Genomic DNA, 19,933 nt, shown 5'->3' with positions numbered 1-19,933 from the left:
TGATTACAAGTTTAAACCTTCGAATAAGATAGCTTTATATGTATGAATCGAATGATATTATGAACATAATTACTACCTTAAGTTCCTTGGATAAACCTACTGGAAAAGAGAAAAATGGATCTAGCTTCAACGGATCCTTGGATGGCTCGAAGTTCTTGAAGCAGAATCATGACACGAAAACAAGTTCAAGTAAGATCATCACTTGAAATAAGATTGTTATAGTTATAGAAATTGAACCAAAGTTTGAATATGATTATTACCTTGTATTAGAATGATAACCTACTGTAAGAAACAAAGATTTCTTGAGGTTGGATGATCACCTTACAAGATTGGAAGTGAGCTAGCAAACTTGAAAGTATTCTTGATTTTATGTAACTAGAACTTGTAAAATATATGAAGAACACTTAGAACTTGAAGATAGAACTTGAGAGAGATCAATTAGATGAAGAAAATTGAAGAATGAAAGTGTTTGTAGGTGTTTTTGGTCGTTGGTGTATGGATTAGATATAAAGGATATGTAATTTTGTTTTCATGTAAATAAGTCATGAATGATTACTCATATTTTTGTAATTTTATGAGATATTTCAAGCTAGTTGCCAAATGATAGTTCCTACATGTGTTAGGTGACTCACATGGGCTGCTAAGAGCTGATCATTGGGGTGTATATACCAATAGTACATACATCTAAAAGCTGTGTATTGTACGAGTACGAATACGGGTGCATACGAGTAGAATTGTTGATGAAACTGAACGAGGATGTAATTGTAAGCATTTTTGTTAAGTAGAAGTATTTTGATAAGTTTCTTGAAGTCTTTCAAAAGTGTATGAATACATATTAAAACACTACATGTATATACATTTTAACTAAGTCGTTAAGTCATCGTTAGTCGTTACATGTAAATGTTGTTTTGAAACCTTTAGGTTAACGATCTTGTTGAATGTTGTTAACCCATTGTTTATTATAACAAATGAGATGTTAAATTATTATATTATCATGATATTATGATATATAATATATCTTAGTATGATGTATATACAGTTAAATGTCGTTACAACGATAATCGTTACATATATGTCTCGTTTCGAAATCATTAAGTTAGTAGTCTTATTTTTACATATGTATTTCATTGGTAATACACTTAATAATATATTTACTTATCATTTAACATAATTAACCAAGTGTATCAATATCTTAATATGATTCATATGTACCTAGTAAGACGTTGTTATAACGATAATCGTTATATATATCGTTTTCGAGTTTCTTAAATTAATAGTCTCATTTTTATGTATATAACTCATTGTTAAAATAACTAATGAGATACATACTTATAATAAAAACATGTTAACTATATATATAACCATATATATGTCATCGTAAAGTTTTTACAAGTTTTAACGTTCGTGAATCACCGGTCAACTTGGGTGGTCAATTGTCTATATGAAACATATTTCAATTAATCAAGTCTTAACAAGTTTGATTGCTTAACATGTTGGAAACATTTAATCATGTAAAGATCAATCTTAATTAATATATATAAACATGGAAAAGTTCGGGTCACTACAGTACCTACCCGTTAAATAAATTTCGTCCCGAAATTTTAAGCTGTTGAAGGTGTTGACGAATCTTCTGGAAATAGATGCGGGTATTTCTTCTTCATCTGATCTTCACGCTCCCAGGTGAACTCGGGTCCTCTACGAGCATTCCATGGAACCTTAACAATTGGTATTTTGTTTTGCTTAAGTCTTTTAACCTCACGATCCATTATTTCGACGGGTTCTTCGATGAATTGAAGTTTTTCGTTGATTTGGTTTTCATCTAACGGAATAGTGAGATCTTCTTTAGCAAAACATTTCTTCAAATTCGAGACGTGGAAAGTGTTATGTACAGCCGCGAGTTGTTGAGGTAACTCAAGTCGGTAAGCTACTGGTCCGACACGATCAATAATCTTGAATGGTCCAATATACCTTGGATTTAATTTCCCTCGTTTACCAAATCGAACAACGCCTTTCCAAGGTGCAACTTTAAGCATGACCATCTCTCCAATTTCAAATTCTATATCTTTTCTTTTAATGTCAGCGTAGCTCTTTTGTCGACTTTGGGCGGTTTTCAACCGTTGTTGAATTTGGATGATCTTCTCGGTAGTTTCTTGTATAATCTCCGGACCCGTAATCTGTCTATCCCCCACTTCACTCCAACAAATCGGAGACCTGCACTTTCTACCATAAAGTGCTTCAAACGGCGCCATCTCAATGCTTGAATGGTAGCTGTTGTTGTAGGAAAATTCTGCTAACGGTAGATGTCGATCCCAACTATTTCCGAAATCAATAACACATGCTCGTAGCATGTCTTCAAGCGTTTGTATCGTCCTTTCGCTCTGCCCATCAGTTTGTGGATGATAGGCAGTACTCATGTCTAGACGAGTTCCTAATGCATGCTGTAATGTCTGCCAGAATCTTGAAATAAATCTGCCATCCCTATCAGAGATAATAGAGATTGGTATTCCATGTCTGGAGACGACTTCCTTCAAATACAGTCGTGCTAACTTCTCCATCTTGTCATCTTCTCTTATTGGCAGGAAGTGTGCTGATTTGGTGAGACGATCAACTATTACCCAAATAGTATCAAAACCACTTGCAGTCCTTGGCAATTTAGTGATGAAATCCATGGTAATGTTTTCCCATTTCCATTCCGGGATTTCGGGTTGTTGAAGTAGACCTGATGGTTTCTGATGCTCAGCTTTGACCTTAGAACACGTCAAACATTCTCCTACGTATTTAGCAACATCGGCTTTCATACCCGGCCACCAAAAATGTTTCTTGAGATCCTTGTACATCTTCCCCGTTCCAGGATGTATTGAGTATCTAGTTTTATGAGATTCTCTAAGTACCATTTCTCTCATATCTCCAAATTTTGGTACCCAAATCCTTTCAGCCCTATACCGGGTTCCGTCTTCCTGAATATTAAGATGCTTCTCCGATCCTTTGGGTATTTCATCCTTTAAATTTCCCTCTTTTAAAACTCCTTGTTGCGCCTCCTTTATTTGAGTAGTAAGGTTATTATGAATCATTATATTTATAGATTTTACTCGAATGGGTTCTCTGTCCTTTCTGCTCAAAGCATCGGCTACCACATTTGCCTTCCCCGGGTGGTAACGAATCTCAAAGTCGTAATCATTCAACAATTCAATTCACCTACGATGCCTCATATTCAGTTGTTTCTGATTAAATATGTGTTGAAGACTTTTGTGGTCGGTATATATAATACTTTTGACCCCATATAAGTAGTACCTCCAAGTCTTTAATGCAAAAACAACCGCGCCTAATTCCAAATCATGCGTCGTATAATTTTGCTCGTGAATCTTCAATTGTCTAGAGGCATAAGCAATCACCTTCGTTCGTTGCATTAATACACAACCGAGACCTTGCTTTGATGCGTCACAATAAATCACAAAATCATCATTCCCTTCAGGCAATGACAATATAGGTGCCGTAGTTAGCTTTTTCTTCAATAACTGAAACGCTTTCTCTTGTTCATCCTTCCATTCAAATTTCTTCCCTTTATGCGTTAATGCAGTCAAGGGTTTTGCTATTCTGGAAAAGTCTTGGATGAACCTTCTGTAGTAACCAGCTAGTCCTAAAAACTGGCATATGTGTTTCGGAGTTTTCGGGGTTTCCCACTTTTCAACAGTTTCTATCTTTGCTGGATCCACCTTAATACCTTTTTTGTTCACTATGTGACCGAGGAATTGAACTTCTTCCAACCAAAATGCACACTTTGAAAACTTAGCGTACAATTCTTCCTTCCTCAATACTTCTAACACCTTTCTCAAATGTTCACCGTGTTCTTGGTCATTCTTTGAGTAAATAAGTATGTCATCAAAGAAAACAATGACAAACATGTCAAGGTATGGTCCACACACTCGGTTCATAAGGTCCATGAACACAGCTGGTGCATTAGTTAAACCAAACGGCATGACCATAAACTCGTAATGACCGTAACGTGTTCTGAAAGCAGTCTTTGGAATATCATCTTCTTTCACCCGCATTTGATGATACCCGGAACGTAAGTCAATCTTTGAATAAACAGACGAGCCTTGTAGTTGATCAAATAAGTCGTCGATTCTCGGTAGTGGGTAGCGGTTCTTGATGGTAAGTTTTCTCAACTCTCGGTAGTCGATACACAACCTGAATGTACCATCTTTCTTCTTGACAAACAAAACAGGAGCTCCCCACGGTGATGTGCTTGGTCGAATGAAACCACGCTCTAAAAGTTCTTGTAATTGGCTTTGCAGTTCTTTCATCTCGCTGGGTGCGAGTCTGTAAGGAGCACGAGCTATTGGTGCAGCTCCTGGTACAAGATCTATTTGAAATTCAACGGATCGATGTGGGGGTAATCCCGGTAATTCTTTCGGAAATACATCGGGAAATTCTTTTGCAATGGGAACATCATTGATGCTCTTTTCTTCAGTTGTACTTTCTCGACGTGTGCTAGAACAGCATAGCAACCTTTTCTTATTAGTTTTTGTGCCTTCAAATTACTAATAAGATGTAGCTTCGTGTTGCCCTTTTCTCCGTACACCATTAACGGTTTTCCTTTTTCTCGTATAATGCGAATTGCATTTTTGTAACAGACGATCTCTGCTTTCACTTCTTTCAACCAGTCCATACCGATTATCACATCAAAACTCCCTAACTCTACTGGTATCAAATCAATCTTAAATGTTTCGCTAACCAGTTTAATTTCTCGATTCCGACATATATTATCTGCTGAAATTAATTTACCATTTGCTAATTCGAGTAAAAATTTACTATCCAAAGGCATCAATGGACAACTTAATTTAGCACAAAAATCTCTACTCATATAGCTTCTATCCGCACCCGAATCAAATAAAACGTAAGCAGATTTATTGTCAATAAGAAACATACCCGTAATAAGCTCCGGGTCTTCCTGTGCCTCTGCCGCATTAATATTGAAAACTCTTCCGCGGCCTTGTCCATTCGTGTTCTCCTGGTTCGGGCAATTTCTAATAATGTGGCCCGGTTTTCCACATTTATAACAAACTACATTGGCATAACTTTCTTCGACACTACTTGCTCCGCCATTACTCGTTCCGACACCATTTGTTCCTTTCGTTCTATTAACCCCTGGTCCGTAGACCTCACACTTCGCCGCGCTATGACCATTTCTTTTACACTTGTTGCAAAATTTGGTGCAGAACCCCGAGTGATACTTTTCACACCTTTGGCATAGCTGCTTCTGATTGTTGTTGTTGTTGCGGTTATTATTGTTGTTGGGATGATTGCTGTAGTTGCTGTTGTTGTTGTTGTTGTTATTGGGCCGTTTGTTGTAGTTGCGATTGATGTTGCGATTGTTGGGATAATTGTTGCGATTATTGTTGTAATTGCTGTTGTTGTTGTATTGGTAATTCTTATCACCGTTTTCCTCCCACTTTCTTTTGACTTGCTTCACATTGGCCTCTTCAGCAGTCTGTTCTTTAATTCTTTCTTCAATCTGGTTCACTAGTTTGTGAGCCATTCTACATGCCTGTTGTATAGAGGCGGGCTCGTGTGAACTTATATCTTCTTGGATTCTTTCCGGTAATCCTTTCACAAACGCGTCGATCTTCTCTTCCTCATCTTTGAATGCTCCCGGACACAATAGGCACAATTCTGTGAATCGTCTTTCGTACGTGGTAATATCAAATCCTTGGGTTCGTAACCCTCTAAGTTCTGTCTTGAGCTTATTGACCTCGGTTCTGGGACGGTACTTCTCGTTCATCAAGTGCTTGAATGCTGACCACGGTAGTGCGTACGCATCGTCTTGTCCCACTTGCTCTAGATAGGTATTCCACCATGTTAACGCAGAACCTGTGAAGGTATGCGTAGCGTACTTCACTTTGTCCTCTTCAGTACACTTACTTATGGCAAACACCGATTCGACCTTCTCGGTCCACCGTTTCAATCCGATCGGTCCTTCGGTTCCATCAAATTCCAAAGGTTTGCAGGCAGTGAATTCTTTGTAGGTGCATCCTACACGATTTCCGGTACTGCTAGATCCAAGGTTATTGTTGGTATGTAGCGCAGCCTGTACTGCGGCTATGTTTGAAGCTAGAAAAGTACGGAATTCCTCTTCATTCATATTCACGGTGTGTCGAGTAGTCGGTGCCATTTCCTTCAAAATAGTCAAATGGAACAAGTTAATCATACAGAATATTAAGAGTAGTTAATAGTATTTCGTAGCATAATATGAACTCATTTATAAAAGCTTTTTCTTCATATTAGCGTTTTATAAGTTTAAATTCGGGTAGTACCTACCCGTTAAGTTCATACTTAGTAGCTAATATACAATTCAACTACTACAATTCTATATGAAAAACTGATTATAATAATATTTCGCGTTCAAACTTTTATACAATATTTTACAAACTTACAATACCGCTTATTTTACATAAAGCATGAAATATAGCACACAATAACTTTGATACAAGATAGTTGTGAAGATAATTCTAGCTAGTACACAAGTCGTTCAGCAAAGGCAATAAAGACACGTAATTCATACGTCCAGAAACAAGTCATGCATTCTGGTTTTACTAGGACTACTTCCCATCCTTGGTCTTGTGGAACATAACCGTTATGGCCGTTGATAAGATAGCGTGTTGTAACGTCATCAAAGGGACGAGGGTTACGTAATGTCCAACAGTCCCGTAACAATCTAAAAACCTCATTTCTTACCCCAATTACCGACTCCGTCACTTGTGGAAACGTTTTGTTTAATAGTTGTAGCCCGATGTTCTTATTCTCACTTTGGTGAGAAGCGAACATTACTAATCCGTAAGCATAACATGCTTCTTTATGTTGCATGTTAGCCGCTTTTTCTAAATCACGAAGTGCAATATTCGGATATATTGAGTCAAAATAATTTCTTAACCCGTTGCGTAAAATAGCATTTGGGTTCCCCGCAATATATGCGTCAAAGTAAACGCATCGTAACTTATGGGTTTCCCAATGTGATATCCCCCATCTTTCAAACGAAAGTCTCTTATAAACCAAGACATTCTTGGAACGTTCTTCGAATGTCTTACAAACTGATCTCGCCTTAAATAGTTGTGCCGAGGAATTCTGACCGACTCTAGACAAGATTTCATCAATCATGTCTCCGGGTAGGTCTCTTAAAATATTGGGTTGTCTATCCATTTTGTGTTTTTAAACTGTAAAATAGACAAGAGTTAGATTCATAAAAAAAATACTTATTAATACAAGCAATTTTTACATATATCATAAAGCATAAGCACACTATATTACATATATTACACCACACGAATACAACTATCTTATTCCGACTCGCTCGTTTCTTCTTCTTCAGTTTTGGTTCGTTTTGCCAAGTTTCTAGGGATATATGATGTTCCCCTAATACTAACTGTCGTTTTCCACAACGGTTTAGAAAAACCTGGTGGTTTAGAGGTTCTCGGGTCATTGTTACAACTTAAGGACTTCGGGGGTTGACGATACATATAAAGTTCATCGGGGTTGGAATTAGATTTCTCTATTTTTATGCCCTTTCCCTTATTATTTTCTTTTGCCTTTTTAAATTCAGTTGGGGTAATTTCTATAACATCATCGGAATTCTCGTCGGAATCCGATTCATCGGAGAATTGGTAATCCTCCCAATATTTTGCTTCCTTGGCGGAAACACCATTGACCATAATTAACCTTGGTCGGTTGGTTGAGGATTTTCTTTTACTTAACCTTTTTATTATTTCCCCCACCGGTTCTACTTCTTCATCCGGTTCCGATTCTTCTTCCGGTTCCGATTCTTCTTCCGGTTCCGACTCTTCTTCCGGTTCCTCTTCGGGAACTTGTGAATCAATCCACGAATCATTCCAATTTACATTTAACTCTTCATTATTATTAGGTGAGTCAATGGGACTTGTTCTAGAGGTAGACATCTATCACATAATATCAAACGCGTTAAGAGATTAATATATCACATAATATTCACATGTTAAAAATATATAGTTTCCAACAAAATTTGTTAAGCAATCATTTTTCAAGTAAACACGGTCGAAGTCCAGACTTACTAATGCATCCTAACAAACTCGATAAGACACACTAATGCAAAATTCTGGTTCTCTAAGACCAACGCTCTAATACCAACTGAAATGTCCCGTTCTTATTGATTAAAAACGTTCCATATTAATTGATTTCGTTGCAAGGTTTTGACCTCTATATGAGACATTTTTCAAAGACTGCATTCATTTTCAAACAAACCATAACCTTTATTTCATTAATAAAGGTTTAAAAAGCTTTACGTAGATTATCAAGTAATGATAATCTAAAATATCCTGTTTACACACGACCATTACATAATGGTTTACAATACAAATATGTTACAACAAAATAAGTTTCTTGAATGCAGTTTTTACACAATATCATACAAGCATGGACTCCAAATCTCGTCCTTATTTAAGTATGCGATAGCGGAAGCTCTTAATAATCACCTGAGAATAAACATGCTTAAAACGTCAACAAAAATGTTGGTGAGTTATAGGTTTAACCTATATATATCAAATCATAATAATAGACCACAAGATTTCATATTTCAATACACATCCCATACATAGAGATAAAAATCATTTATATGGTGAACACCTGGTAACCGACATTAACAAGATGCATATATAAGAATATCCCCATCATTCCAGGACACCCTTCGGATATGATATAAATTTCGAAGTACTAAAGCATCCGGTACTTTGGATGGGGTTTGTTAGGCCCAATAGATCTATCTTTAGGATTCGCGTCAATTAGGGTGTCTGTTCCCTAATTCTTAGATTACCAGACTTAATAAAAAGGGGCATATTCGATTTCGATAATTCAACCATAGAATGTAGTTTCACGTACTTGTGTCTATTTTGTAAATCATTTATAAAACCTGCATGTATTCTCATCCCAAAAATATTAGATTTTAAAAGTGGGACTATAACTCACTTTCACATATTTTTACTTCGTCGGGAAGTAAGACTTGGCCACTGGTTGATTCACGAACCTATAACAATATATACATATATATCAAAGTATGTTCAAAATATATTTACAACACTTTTAATATATTTTGATGTTTTAAGTTTATTAAGTCAGCTGTCCTCGTTAGTAACCTACAACTAGTTGTCCACAGTTAGATGTACAGAAATAAATCGATAAATATTATCTTGAATCAATCCACGACCCAGTGTATACGTATCTCAGTATTGATCACAACTCAAACTATATATATTTTGGAATCAACCTCAACCCTGTATAGCTAACTCCAACATTCACATATAGAGTGTCTATGGTTGTTCCGAAATATATATAGATGTGTCGACATGATAGGTCAAAACATTGTATACGTGTCTATGGTATCTCAAGATTACATAATATACAATACAAGTTGATTAAGTTATGGTTGGAATAGATTTGTTACCAATTTTCACGTAGCTAAAATGAGAAAAATTATCCAATCTTGTTTTACCCATAACTTCTTCATTTTAAATCCGTTTTGAGTGAATCAAATTGCTATGGTTTCATATTGAACTCTATTTTATGAATCTAAACAGAAAAAGTATAGGTTTATAGTCGAAAAAATAAGTTACGAGTCGTTTTTGTAAAGGTAGTCATTTCAGTCGAAAGAACGACGTCTAGATGACCATTTTAGAAAACATACTTCCACTTTGAGTTTAACCATAATTTTTGGATATAGTTTCATGTTCATAATAAAAATCATTTTCTCAGAATAACAACTTTTAAATCAAAGTTTATCATAGTTTTTAATTAACTAACCCAAAACAGCCCGCGGTGTTACTACGACGGCGTAAATCCGGTTTTACGGTGTTTTTCGTGTTTCCAGGTTTTAAATCATTAAGTTAGCATATCATATAGATATAGAACATGTGTTTAGTTGATTTTAAAATTCAAGTTAGAAGGATTAACTTTTGTTTGCGAACAAGTTTAGAATTAACTAAACTATGTTCTAGTGATTACAAGTTTAAACCTTCGAATAAGATAGCTTTATATGTATGAATCGAATGATGTTATGAACATCATTACTACCTTAAGTTCCTTGGATAAACCTACTGGAAAAGAGAAAAATGGATCTAGCTTCAACGGATCCTTGGATGGCTCGAAGTTCTTGAAGCAGAATCATGACACGAAAACAAGTTCAAGTAAGATCATCACTTGAAATAAGATTGTTATAGTTATAGAAATTGAACCAAAGTTTGAATATGATTATTACCTTGTATTAGAATGATAACCTACTGTAAGAAACAAAGATTTCTTGAGGTTGGATGATCACCTTACAAGATTGGAAGTGAGCTAGCAAACTTGAAAGTATTCTTGATTTTATGTAACTAGAACTTGTAAAATATAAGAAGAACACTTAGAACTTGAAGATAGAACTTGAGAGAGATCAATTAGATGAAGAAAATTGAAGAATGAAAGTGTTTGTAGGTGTTTTTGGTCGTTGGTGTATGGATTAGATATAAAGGATATGTAATTTTGTTTTCATGTAAATAAGTCATGAATGATTACTCATATTTTTGTAATTTTATGAGATATTTCATGCTAGTTGCCAAATGATGGTTCCCACATGTGTTAGTTGACTCACATGGGCTACTAAGAGCTAATCATTGGAGTGTATATACCAATAGTACATACATCTAAAAGCTGTGTATTGTACGAGTACGAATACGGGTGCATACGAGTAGAATTGTTGATGAAACTGAACGAGGATGTAATTGTAAGCATTTTTGTTAAGTAGAAGTATTTTGATAAGTGTCTTGAAGTCTTTCAAAAGTGTATGAATACATATTAAAACACTACATGTATATACATTTTAACTGAGTCGTTAAGTCATCGTTAGTCGTTACATGTAAATGTTGTTTTGAAACCTTTAGGTTAACGATCTTGTTGAATGTTGTTAACCCATTGTTTATTATAACAAATGAGATGTTAAATTATTATATTATCATGATATTATGATATATAATATATCTTAGTATGATGTATATACAGTTAAATGTCGTTACAACGATAATCGTTACATATATGTCTCGTTTCGAAATCATTAAGTTAGTAGTCTTATTTTTACATATGTATTTCATTGGTAATACACTTAATAATATATTTACTTATCATTTAACATAATTAACCAAGTGTATCAATATCTTAATATGATTCATATGTACCTAGTAAGACGTTGTTATAACGATAATCGTTATATATATCGTTTTCGAGTTTCTTAAATTAATAGTCTCATTTTTATGTATATAACTCATTGTTAAAATACCTAATGAGATACATACTTATAATAAAAACATGTTAACTATATATATAACCATATATATGTCATCGTATAGTTTTTACAAGTTTTAACGTTCGTGAATCACCGGTCAACTTGGGTGGTCAATTGTCTATATGAAACATATTTCAATTAATCAAGTCTTAACAAGTTTGATTGCTTAACATGTTGGAAACATTTAATCATGTAAATATCAATCTTAATTAATATATATAAATATGGAAAAGTTCGGGTCACTACACACTACATTCCTCGCCTGGCTTTCCACATTCCTGTGCTGGAACCTCCCATCAATGGTTTTCTCAATCATGGTATAGTTTCATGAACTTGATCATCTGCTATGTCAGTGTGCAAATGATCTTCTTCTTCAACGGAAGTCTCTTCAAGAGTTAACTGATCAACTGGTATATTTTCAATAAGGTTTTCATCGATTGGTTCAAGTGTTGTTTTTGATGAGGTTGTTTCAGTTGCCTTCGTGCTCTTGGTGGTTTTGGTGGTCTTTGAGATGGGTGGCGCCATCTGTTAGTACGATTTTTTGTATAGCGGCTGTAAGGTACTAGTACAGAAAATTAGCTGCTCAGCGTGTGACGTATATTGTTGATTGTTGTTTGCCCTTGAGAAATAATCTCTGCAAACCCGGAACACAGATGTAAGATATGTGGGGTGGTCTCAATCAATCTGTGGATCAATTTGTAATGATCCGTCTAGCGCACTGCTGCTAAGCGGATAATGTTGTTTTAGAGTGAGAAAGAACTGTGTGAGAGAGAAAGTGTACTTCTCTCTGACTGAAGTTCAGATCAGAATCATATGAAATGTGGTGACCCAGGGGGTCTATTTATAGGCGTAGAATGTCCAAAATTCATGGGATACACGTGTCAATCACTGAATGGTTCTGTTACGTGAAGTATCCTGAATGTCGGTGGCGTGAGCTGACGTGGCTGCGTGCCGTTCACGCGCTGAGTTAAAGGGCTTATGCATAGAAGCTGCCTGCAGGGCTTATGCTTGACGCTGGGCGGCCTGATAAACGCTGGGCGGCAAACTTTGAAAACTGCCAAATTTCATTATGTCTTGTGCTCTTTGATCGAGTTTTTTGTATGAAAATGATGTTTTTATGCGTGTATCTCCTAGGATACACCATTAAATGGCGTTACATGGAACCGAACGAATGACTGAGCCATATCACCACACCAACCTTATGTGGTCTCGACGAACGACGTTACATGAATCCTTCCCAAGACGAATTCAATCACCACATCCGCACCCATCCTATGCATACACATGTACATAATACATTCAGACTCACCTCGAAGCGCACACAAGTGATATGCAACACGATCTCCATACCCGAGCAAGCACGCACCTACATACAACATATAGGCATAACAAACACATAAATACCCATTCTCTATAAGAGAATCCGACACAATCATCCCTTAAACAGGGGATTACACCTTGCTCACCAAAACTGCCCATAAGACACCTAAAATGTGCACAACCCATTACCACTTCGGGTGGTAATTCTAACTCACACCAATAAGAGAAATTGTGACCCGAATTGCACTCGACCATAAAATGACTTGACCCATTACCACTACAAGTGGTAATTCACGCCCAAATAATATCCTAATATAATAAACGCTAATACCACACCCAAATCCCAAACTACAACACTTTGCTCAATTTTTTTTACCCATTTTGACACTTGAACAGCCCTATATATACAGCTGATTTTGACCCAATTAAATTCCTGTTCAGCAGATCAACACTCATTCATTGGATAGGATTCTCAAAGACCTTTCCGAAAAGTGCTCACACGCCCCAAACGGAGCTACGGTTGATTAGATACGACCTTTGCATATAATGTTTTGTGCAGTTTTTATTTTAGCTACGGGTTTCATCAAATTTACCCAATTTTGACCCACAAGCATAACCACAACACTAATTCACTAACCCATGACTGACAACACTATCAAGGATTAATTTTAACACTAACAACACTATAAAACTCAAAATTAAAGTAAAATTGTTCATACTTCAAGTTAGGGTTTCAAAATCTCAAATTTCATAAGTTGGTGAAGAACTAGGATGAATCTAAGGTTCCACAAGACCTAATAAGTGTTGATGATGTTGATTACATTCTTAGAATGAGGAATTTGGCCGGCATTTTGCTATTTAATATAAGCCAAAAATTATCATTTTACCCCTGCCCAACTTCAGCTTTACACCTTAGGTCATTTTCTTGCATCCATGGTCCTTTTACTAACGAAAAACTAGCGGTAATCCCATGACTTAACGTTTTTAACTTCCGACACCTACAAAAGTAGTATTATTAAAAAATAATATTTTTCTCCATTTATTAACCTCTTGAAACATCCCGGTCGCTCCTGTTATTATTAAATTAATATAAAAATTAATAAAATAATACTTAAAATTTCGGGTCGATACAAATCTCTCCCACTTATAACGAATCACGCCCCCGTGATCCGCGCCACATACGAAAAATGTAAGTCTTTCAGCATCAACGCCTCAACAATTCACAACACATGATCACGTTCCATTACTACAACATCAATCGCGATCTACTAAATTCACCATGACGTGAACCAAGTCTTTCAACTTTTCAGTTTTACCTTTAATTTTTTTTTTCCTTTTTTAATCATATCCACATACATTAAGAGCATAATAAAACTTAAACTTTTTATTTTTTTCTATTTATGAAAGTGAACAATTAATTTAAGAAATCTAAAATTGGAATACGGAGTATTAAACAATAAATTAGAGAGTGCATAGTTTAATTGTGTCCTAAACATACCTTTTTGGGGGTGAAGCATCGGATCACTCTTTTATCTAATACTCCTATTATTTTTTTTATTAATTATCTAGTTATTAACTTAATTTACAGAACGTGTTATGCAAGGATCCCATTATTAATTTGGCTTGGGCACAAATATTTGGTCCTTAATAACTGTGATTCGCTAGTTGATGTCGAAGCATCTAAATCTGATCACTCATATATATAAGGAAGAAAATATAAATATACTTTAATCGCAAATTCCCTATATTCCCTATATATTTACCCTAATTCCGATTCCGACGTTTCATTATATTATAATTATAATTATATTATAAATAAATACTAAAGGTTCACTTTTAGAAACCCCAATTTCTTTTCGAAACCGTCGAACAATATCAAAAGGAACGGAACAGAGACTGAAGGTGAAAGAGGTATTAATATTACTCCGTATTTATTTATTTATTTTTTTAATCTTTTCAAAGGCAAGAATTGCATTAAATTAAAGCAAACTAGCAAGAATTTAGAAAATACAAAGACACAAAACGACTCTCCCAACTACACAACATTAAGTAAAACGACACCAAACTCCCTTCACTACAAGCAACACACCACAATTTTTAGGTACGATTGTGAAAAAGGTGAATTTAATCTGTTTTGATTCATAATTATTGAATGAATGATTTTATAAAAAAAATAGTAGGATTTTTATTTCTGTGTAAATGCTACATCATCAACTTTTAGGTACGATTATGAAATAACATTATCTTGTGCCGGTTGCGTCATTGTAAATTTTTTAGGATTTTTTTTTTTTTTTTTTTTTTTTAGACCTAAGTATCATCATGATTGTATCATATCTACTTTTCAGGCTGCTGCTATGGCACCAACATCTGTTCACAACGTTGAAGGCATGGATCCAACGGTACATTTTCTATTTATTTATTTATATTATACATATAAAAAAAGCTGTTTGTCATATGTTATGTTGACCTAATTAAGCACATGGGCTCACAGCATTTAAATTTTAGTGTGATATATGGAGGATTAACTTATATAAAGTGGCCGGAAATTTCAGTACTAATATAAACTTGTTAGTAAACTATAAATGATTAATTATCATGTTAATTTTTGTTTTGTTGCAGCAATATTTTGAGAATCGGATGAAAGAATGTGCTGATCAGAAGGAAGCTGGGCTAAATCCATATCCCAACTTTCAAGTCTCAACGTCGATTCGCGAATACTTAGAGCAATACGGCAATTTAGAAAACGGGGAGCATCTAGAGGATGTGGAAGTATCTTTGGCTGGTGAGTAGCTAGCAACTTTTGGTAATTGATCTCTAATGTTAATTATTATGACATTTTTTTTTTTTAAATGTTGATATTTGAACTCGATCTTGATAGGGCGAATAATGTCCAAAAGGTTTTCATCATCGAAACTGTTCTTTTATGACTTACATGGTGGCTGTGGTGGAAAAGTGCAACTTATGGCCGATATAAGGTACGTAGCCGTAATAGTGTAATATATCTTTATTGCTAACTGCTTGTGGAGAATTTTACTTAAAAAATGATATTCAACCATTAATTTAAATTCACACATGTAGAGTAACATTAATTCCTTAAACGAGAACTCGTAAATACACTCTCGATCTTTGAGTGGTCTTGCAGAAATATACACTTGCTAACATATTTATTTATGAGCTTACAGGTCATCAGGTTTGGACAAAGCTGAATTCTCTAAGCTCCATGATGCCGTTAAGCGTGGACATCATGTTGGTATTGTCGGGTTCCCAGGTGTGTGAAATTTTAAATTTGCAACTTCTTAATTTATTTCATTGATTGATTGATCGATGCTCTTCGGAATGATGGATGAAGCTATTGGTTTTTTTAGGTTAGGATGTTTTTTCCCCAATTTTTTTTGTTTTTTAATAGTGGGACTTTTTTAATACTATTTCACCTTGTTCAGGACTGTTGTGTATTTTCCATTTAAATTTTTTATGCTGATCAGTATTTTGTTTGTTGCAGGAAAAAGCAAAAAGGGTGAGCTGAGTATTTTTCCCAAATCGTTCACGATTTTATCACCCTGTCTTCATATGATGCCAATGCAAAAAACGAAAATGAAAGCAAAGAAAAACACTAATGCAAAGGAAGAAGAAGAGGACAATAATGCTGATGCAAAGGTGATACATTAACTAATAACGCCATGATTAATTAGTTCATTGCCATAACTATTAAATTAGATTATTATTTTTTCCCAATGAAATGTTTGATGTTGTTTTGGGTTTTTTTTAGTGATTCTGTTTTGAATTCATTCTCTACAGGAAATTGAAGTTTGGACTCCAGGAACTGGTAGAAATCCTAATACTTATGCTTTAAAAGATCAGGTAGTTATTCCATATTAGTATCAACTAACTACCGTTGCATGCATGCATGCTTTTTAATTAATCACTTAATCCAACTCCTGTTTTGCTACTTCTATGTGTTTAGCTTTAACTCTTAATAATCCAGTCTGTGCATTCATTTGTTGTAGGAAACTCGATATCGTCAACCCTATCTAGATCTGATGATAAACCCTGATATCAGGGCTATATTTCTGACACGAGAAAAGATCGTAATTTATATAAGAAGTTTTCTCAAAAATATGCATTTTTTGGAGGTAAACTTGATAATAACCAACCAATATTTAATTCATTACCATAAGTTCATAACTATGGAATTGGATTGGATTATTTCTTAAACAATTTATTTTCTCTTTTGGTATGTGTGACTCCAATGTTTAGGTTGAAACTCCAATGATGAACACGGTTGCTGGTGGAGCAGCTGCACGTCCGTTTGTGACTCATCACAATGACCTAAACTTGAGACTATTTTTACGGATTTCACCCGAGCTTAACTTAAAGAAGCTTGTGGTCGGAGGATTTGAGCGTGTATTTGAAATCGGGAGGCAATTCAGGAACGAGGGAATTGACATGAGTCACAATCCCGAGTTCACGACGTGTGAATTCTATATGGCCTATGCTGACTATTATGACCTCATGGAGATAACTGAACAAATGTTGAGTGGTAAGTCTTTAAATTTGACTCTCTCTCTCTCTCTCTATATATATATATATATATATATATATATATATATATATATATATATATATATATATATATATATATAAATATATATCAAAATTGTATAAATATGGGGTATTATATGTTATATAAAGTAATATAATATTTTCAAAAAACATGGAAACAGGGATGGTGAAAGAGCTGACGGGCGGTTACATAATAAAATATCATGCTAATGGTTACGATAATGACGCCATTGAAATTGACTTTACTCCTCCTTTCAGGTAATTTTCATACTAACTACCTTGCAAATCTAATTTCAGCTCTCTCATGTTTTTGTTGCTCTAGTTTTGTGCTAATAACTTGATTAAAATGGGTTTGTTTGTAGACGGATTGAAATGATTGAAGGGTTGGAGCAGGCAGCAAATCTTTGCATACCAAAAGACCTTGCGAGTGATGAGGCCAACAAATATCTTGCTGATGCGTGCGCAAGGTTTGACATCCAATGTCCTCCGCCTCAAACCACCGCACGCTTGTTGGACAAAGTAATCATTTTTTGTCTATGATCACTAACTATCTGAACACACTCCATGTACGATCCGAGTTTATAATAAATAATTTCATTTAATTTGTGTGTGTCTGCAGCTTGTGGGACACTTTTTAGAGGAACAATGTGTTAATCCTGCTTTTATAATCAACCATCCTGAGATAATGAGTCCACTCGCAAAGTCGCATCGTGATAAACCAGGCTTAACTGAACGCTTTGAATTGTTTATTAACAAGCATGAGGTATTTATTTTTATTTTTATTTTTTTAGTTTTATAAATAGATAAATCTATTGATTAATTGATGTTCCAATATTATCCTCAGGTTGCTAATGCATACACCGAACTGAATGATCCAGTGGTACAACGGCAGCGTTTTGCTGATCAACTAAAGGTACCACACAACTAACATTTATAAATGATAATGATATTTTAAATTATAAATGATAGATTGTGGATTTACCCTGTTTTACCACGGTCAAACGTTTCAGGATAGACAATCAGGGGATGTTGAAGCAATGGCTATGGATGAGTCGTTTTGTACGGCACTTGAATATGGCTTACCACCAACTGGTGGTTGGGGTTTGGGTATAGATAGGCTTACAATGTTGCTCACCGATTCACTCAACATCAAGGTATCTTATAAACCTATTTTTAGTTAATTAGGTTACTCTATGTTTAGAGACTTGTTTTGGACCCCCCCTAATCTTAATCAATTTTTTGGGCAAACAGGAAGTTATACTTTTCCCAGCCATGAAACCAGTCAATGAGGAAGCCACTGTCAAAGGTACATTTTCTGGAACATCTTTTGTTTGCATCAGTTTTTATTATTAAGAAAAATATGAGATGAATAGCTTTGATCAATCGAGAACTTAAATATGTAATTAATTAGGTTGATTCGATTTGATATTTTGAATGATATATGTGTTCACTTGATGTAATATTGGCAGCAGGTGGTAATCTTTCGTATGATGATCTTTTGGAGAAGAATGCGGATCTAGAGAAGCAGCTGGAAGCGGCGAAGAATGCACAACATAAAATTCTTCTTCTTCTTTGTTTTATGTTATTTACATGGTTTTGTTTTAGTTATTATGGTGGTTGAATAAATCGATGTTGATGGACGAATATTTTTTTATTAGATTGATATATTAGTTTTATTACATAAGAAGCACAGCCCTATTATGCACTATACAAGCAATAACACAACTCACTGTCAAAACAAATGAGTTTTAGACACTAATAAAAAAACATATCTAAGGAATAATAATCATAATAGAGAAGGATCATAGAAATTAAATTAAGCTGGCCGGAAACATATTATTAGATGTTTGACTAAGATCGAACTCTCGACATATTCAACGGATCCTTAAAGTTGACACTCTATGTAGAGACTTGCCAATCCATTAACCTCATGAATTGTTAATATACGACTGGAACTAATGGACAAATATAGTATTGAAAAATCACTTTTTCTTAAACTATGTGTTTTTTTATTTGGGAACAATTAATATGAGACGGAATAAACTTACTTGCTGACGTCATTTGTTGTCCAAAACCATAATGTACTCTTTAAACTCTCCTCGACTCTCGATATGTCAGCAAAATTCTTTATGTTTGCAGTTGAAATGTTACAAAACGATCTAAAATGCTTTCATTCATAGTGAAAACGTTCACGTCCTTTTTCCTAGCCTACTAAAATCTCATACTTATAGTTGCAAATACCTTCCATCATCTCTATCATCTGTTATGAGTTAGTTCCACGTGATATCACTAGGAGCATTTCGTCGAGCACCTTGAATGCTTAAACTTAAACACGAGGTAAAATCCTTCTACATTGAGATGTACTTCTAACGATATATAAAAGACATTGCATACGATATATATACTATTTGTAACGGAATTTAAATATAAATATTTAATTTAAAGTTCAGTTATGTGATGATCATTTGACGCACAATTTAAAATTCAGTTTCAAAATCTTCTTCAAATTATATAGAAATAATTGTGCCGTTGGTTCCTCCATTTTACCCCAAAAAGCTAACAGCGTCTCTCAAGTTTTTTTTGGCTTTCAGCGTCCCTCTATTATCACTTTTTTGGATTACGCGTCACTCCCTCAGTCTGGCGTTAAAAAAGTCCGTTAACCCTTGACATGTGCGTTGCATGTGAGGGTAAAATCGTCTTTTTAACCCTTCTTCTTTA

At 34.8% G+C, this 19,933-nt stretch overlaps 1 protein-coding gene across 1 annotated transcript; it reads left to right on the top strand.

The window, feature by feature from the left end:
- Positions 1-14,471: 14,471 nt before the first annotated feature.
- Positions 14,472-18,879, top strand: LOC139891210 (lysine--tRNA ligase, cytoplasmic-like). The gene is made up of 16 exons (XM_071874162.1): positions 14,472-14,566; positions 15,001-15,054; positions 15,275-15,437; positions 15,534-15,630; positions 15,838-15,923; positions 16,155-16,309; positions 16,451-16,513; positions 16,660-16,785; positions 16,910-17,192; positions 17,377-17,473; positions 17,578-17,734; positions 17,835-17,978; positions 18,060-18,128; positions 18,226-18,369; positions 18,467-18,521; positions 18,685-18,879. Exons 2-16 carry the CDS (start codon positions 15,010-15,012, stop codon positions 18,834-18,836), a joined length of 1,836 nt encoding a protein of 611 aa, XP_071730263.1. The 5' UTR covers positions 14,472-14,566; positions 15,001-15,009; the 3' UTR covers positions 18,837-18,879.
- Positions 18,880-19,933: the final 1,054 nt, after the last annotated feature.

Source organism: Rutidosis leptorrhynchoides, chromosome 2 (assembly GCF_046630445.1).
Source record: "Rutidosis leptorrhynchoides isolate AG116_Rl617_1_P2 chromosome 2, CSIRO_AGI_Rlap_v1, whole genome shotgun sequence".
In the NCBI taxonomy this organism is placed as follows: domain Eukaryota; kingdom Viridiplantae; phylum Streptophyta; class Magnoliopsida; order Asterales; family Asteraceae; genus Rutidosis; species Rutidosis leptorrhynchoides.
This window is presented reverse-complemented; position numbering and strand designations above follow the sequence as displayed.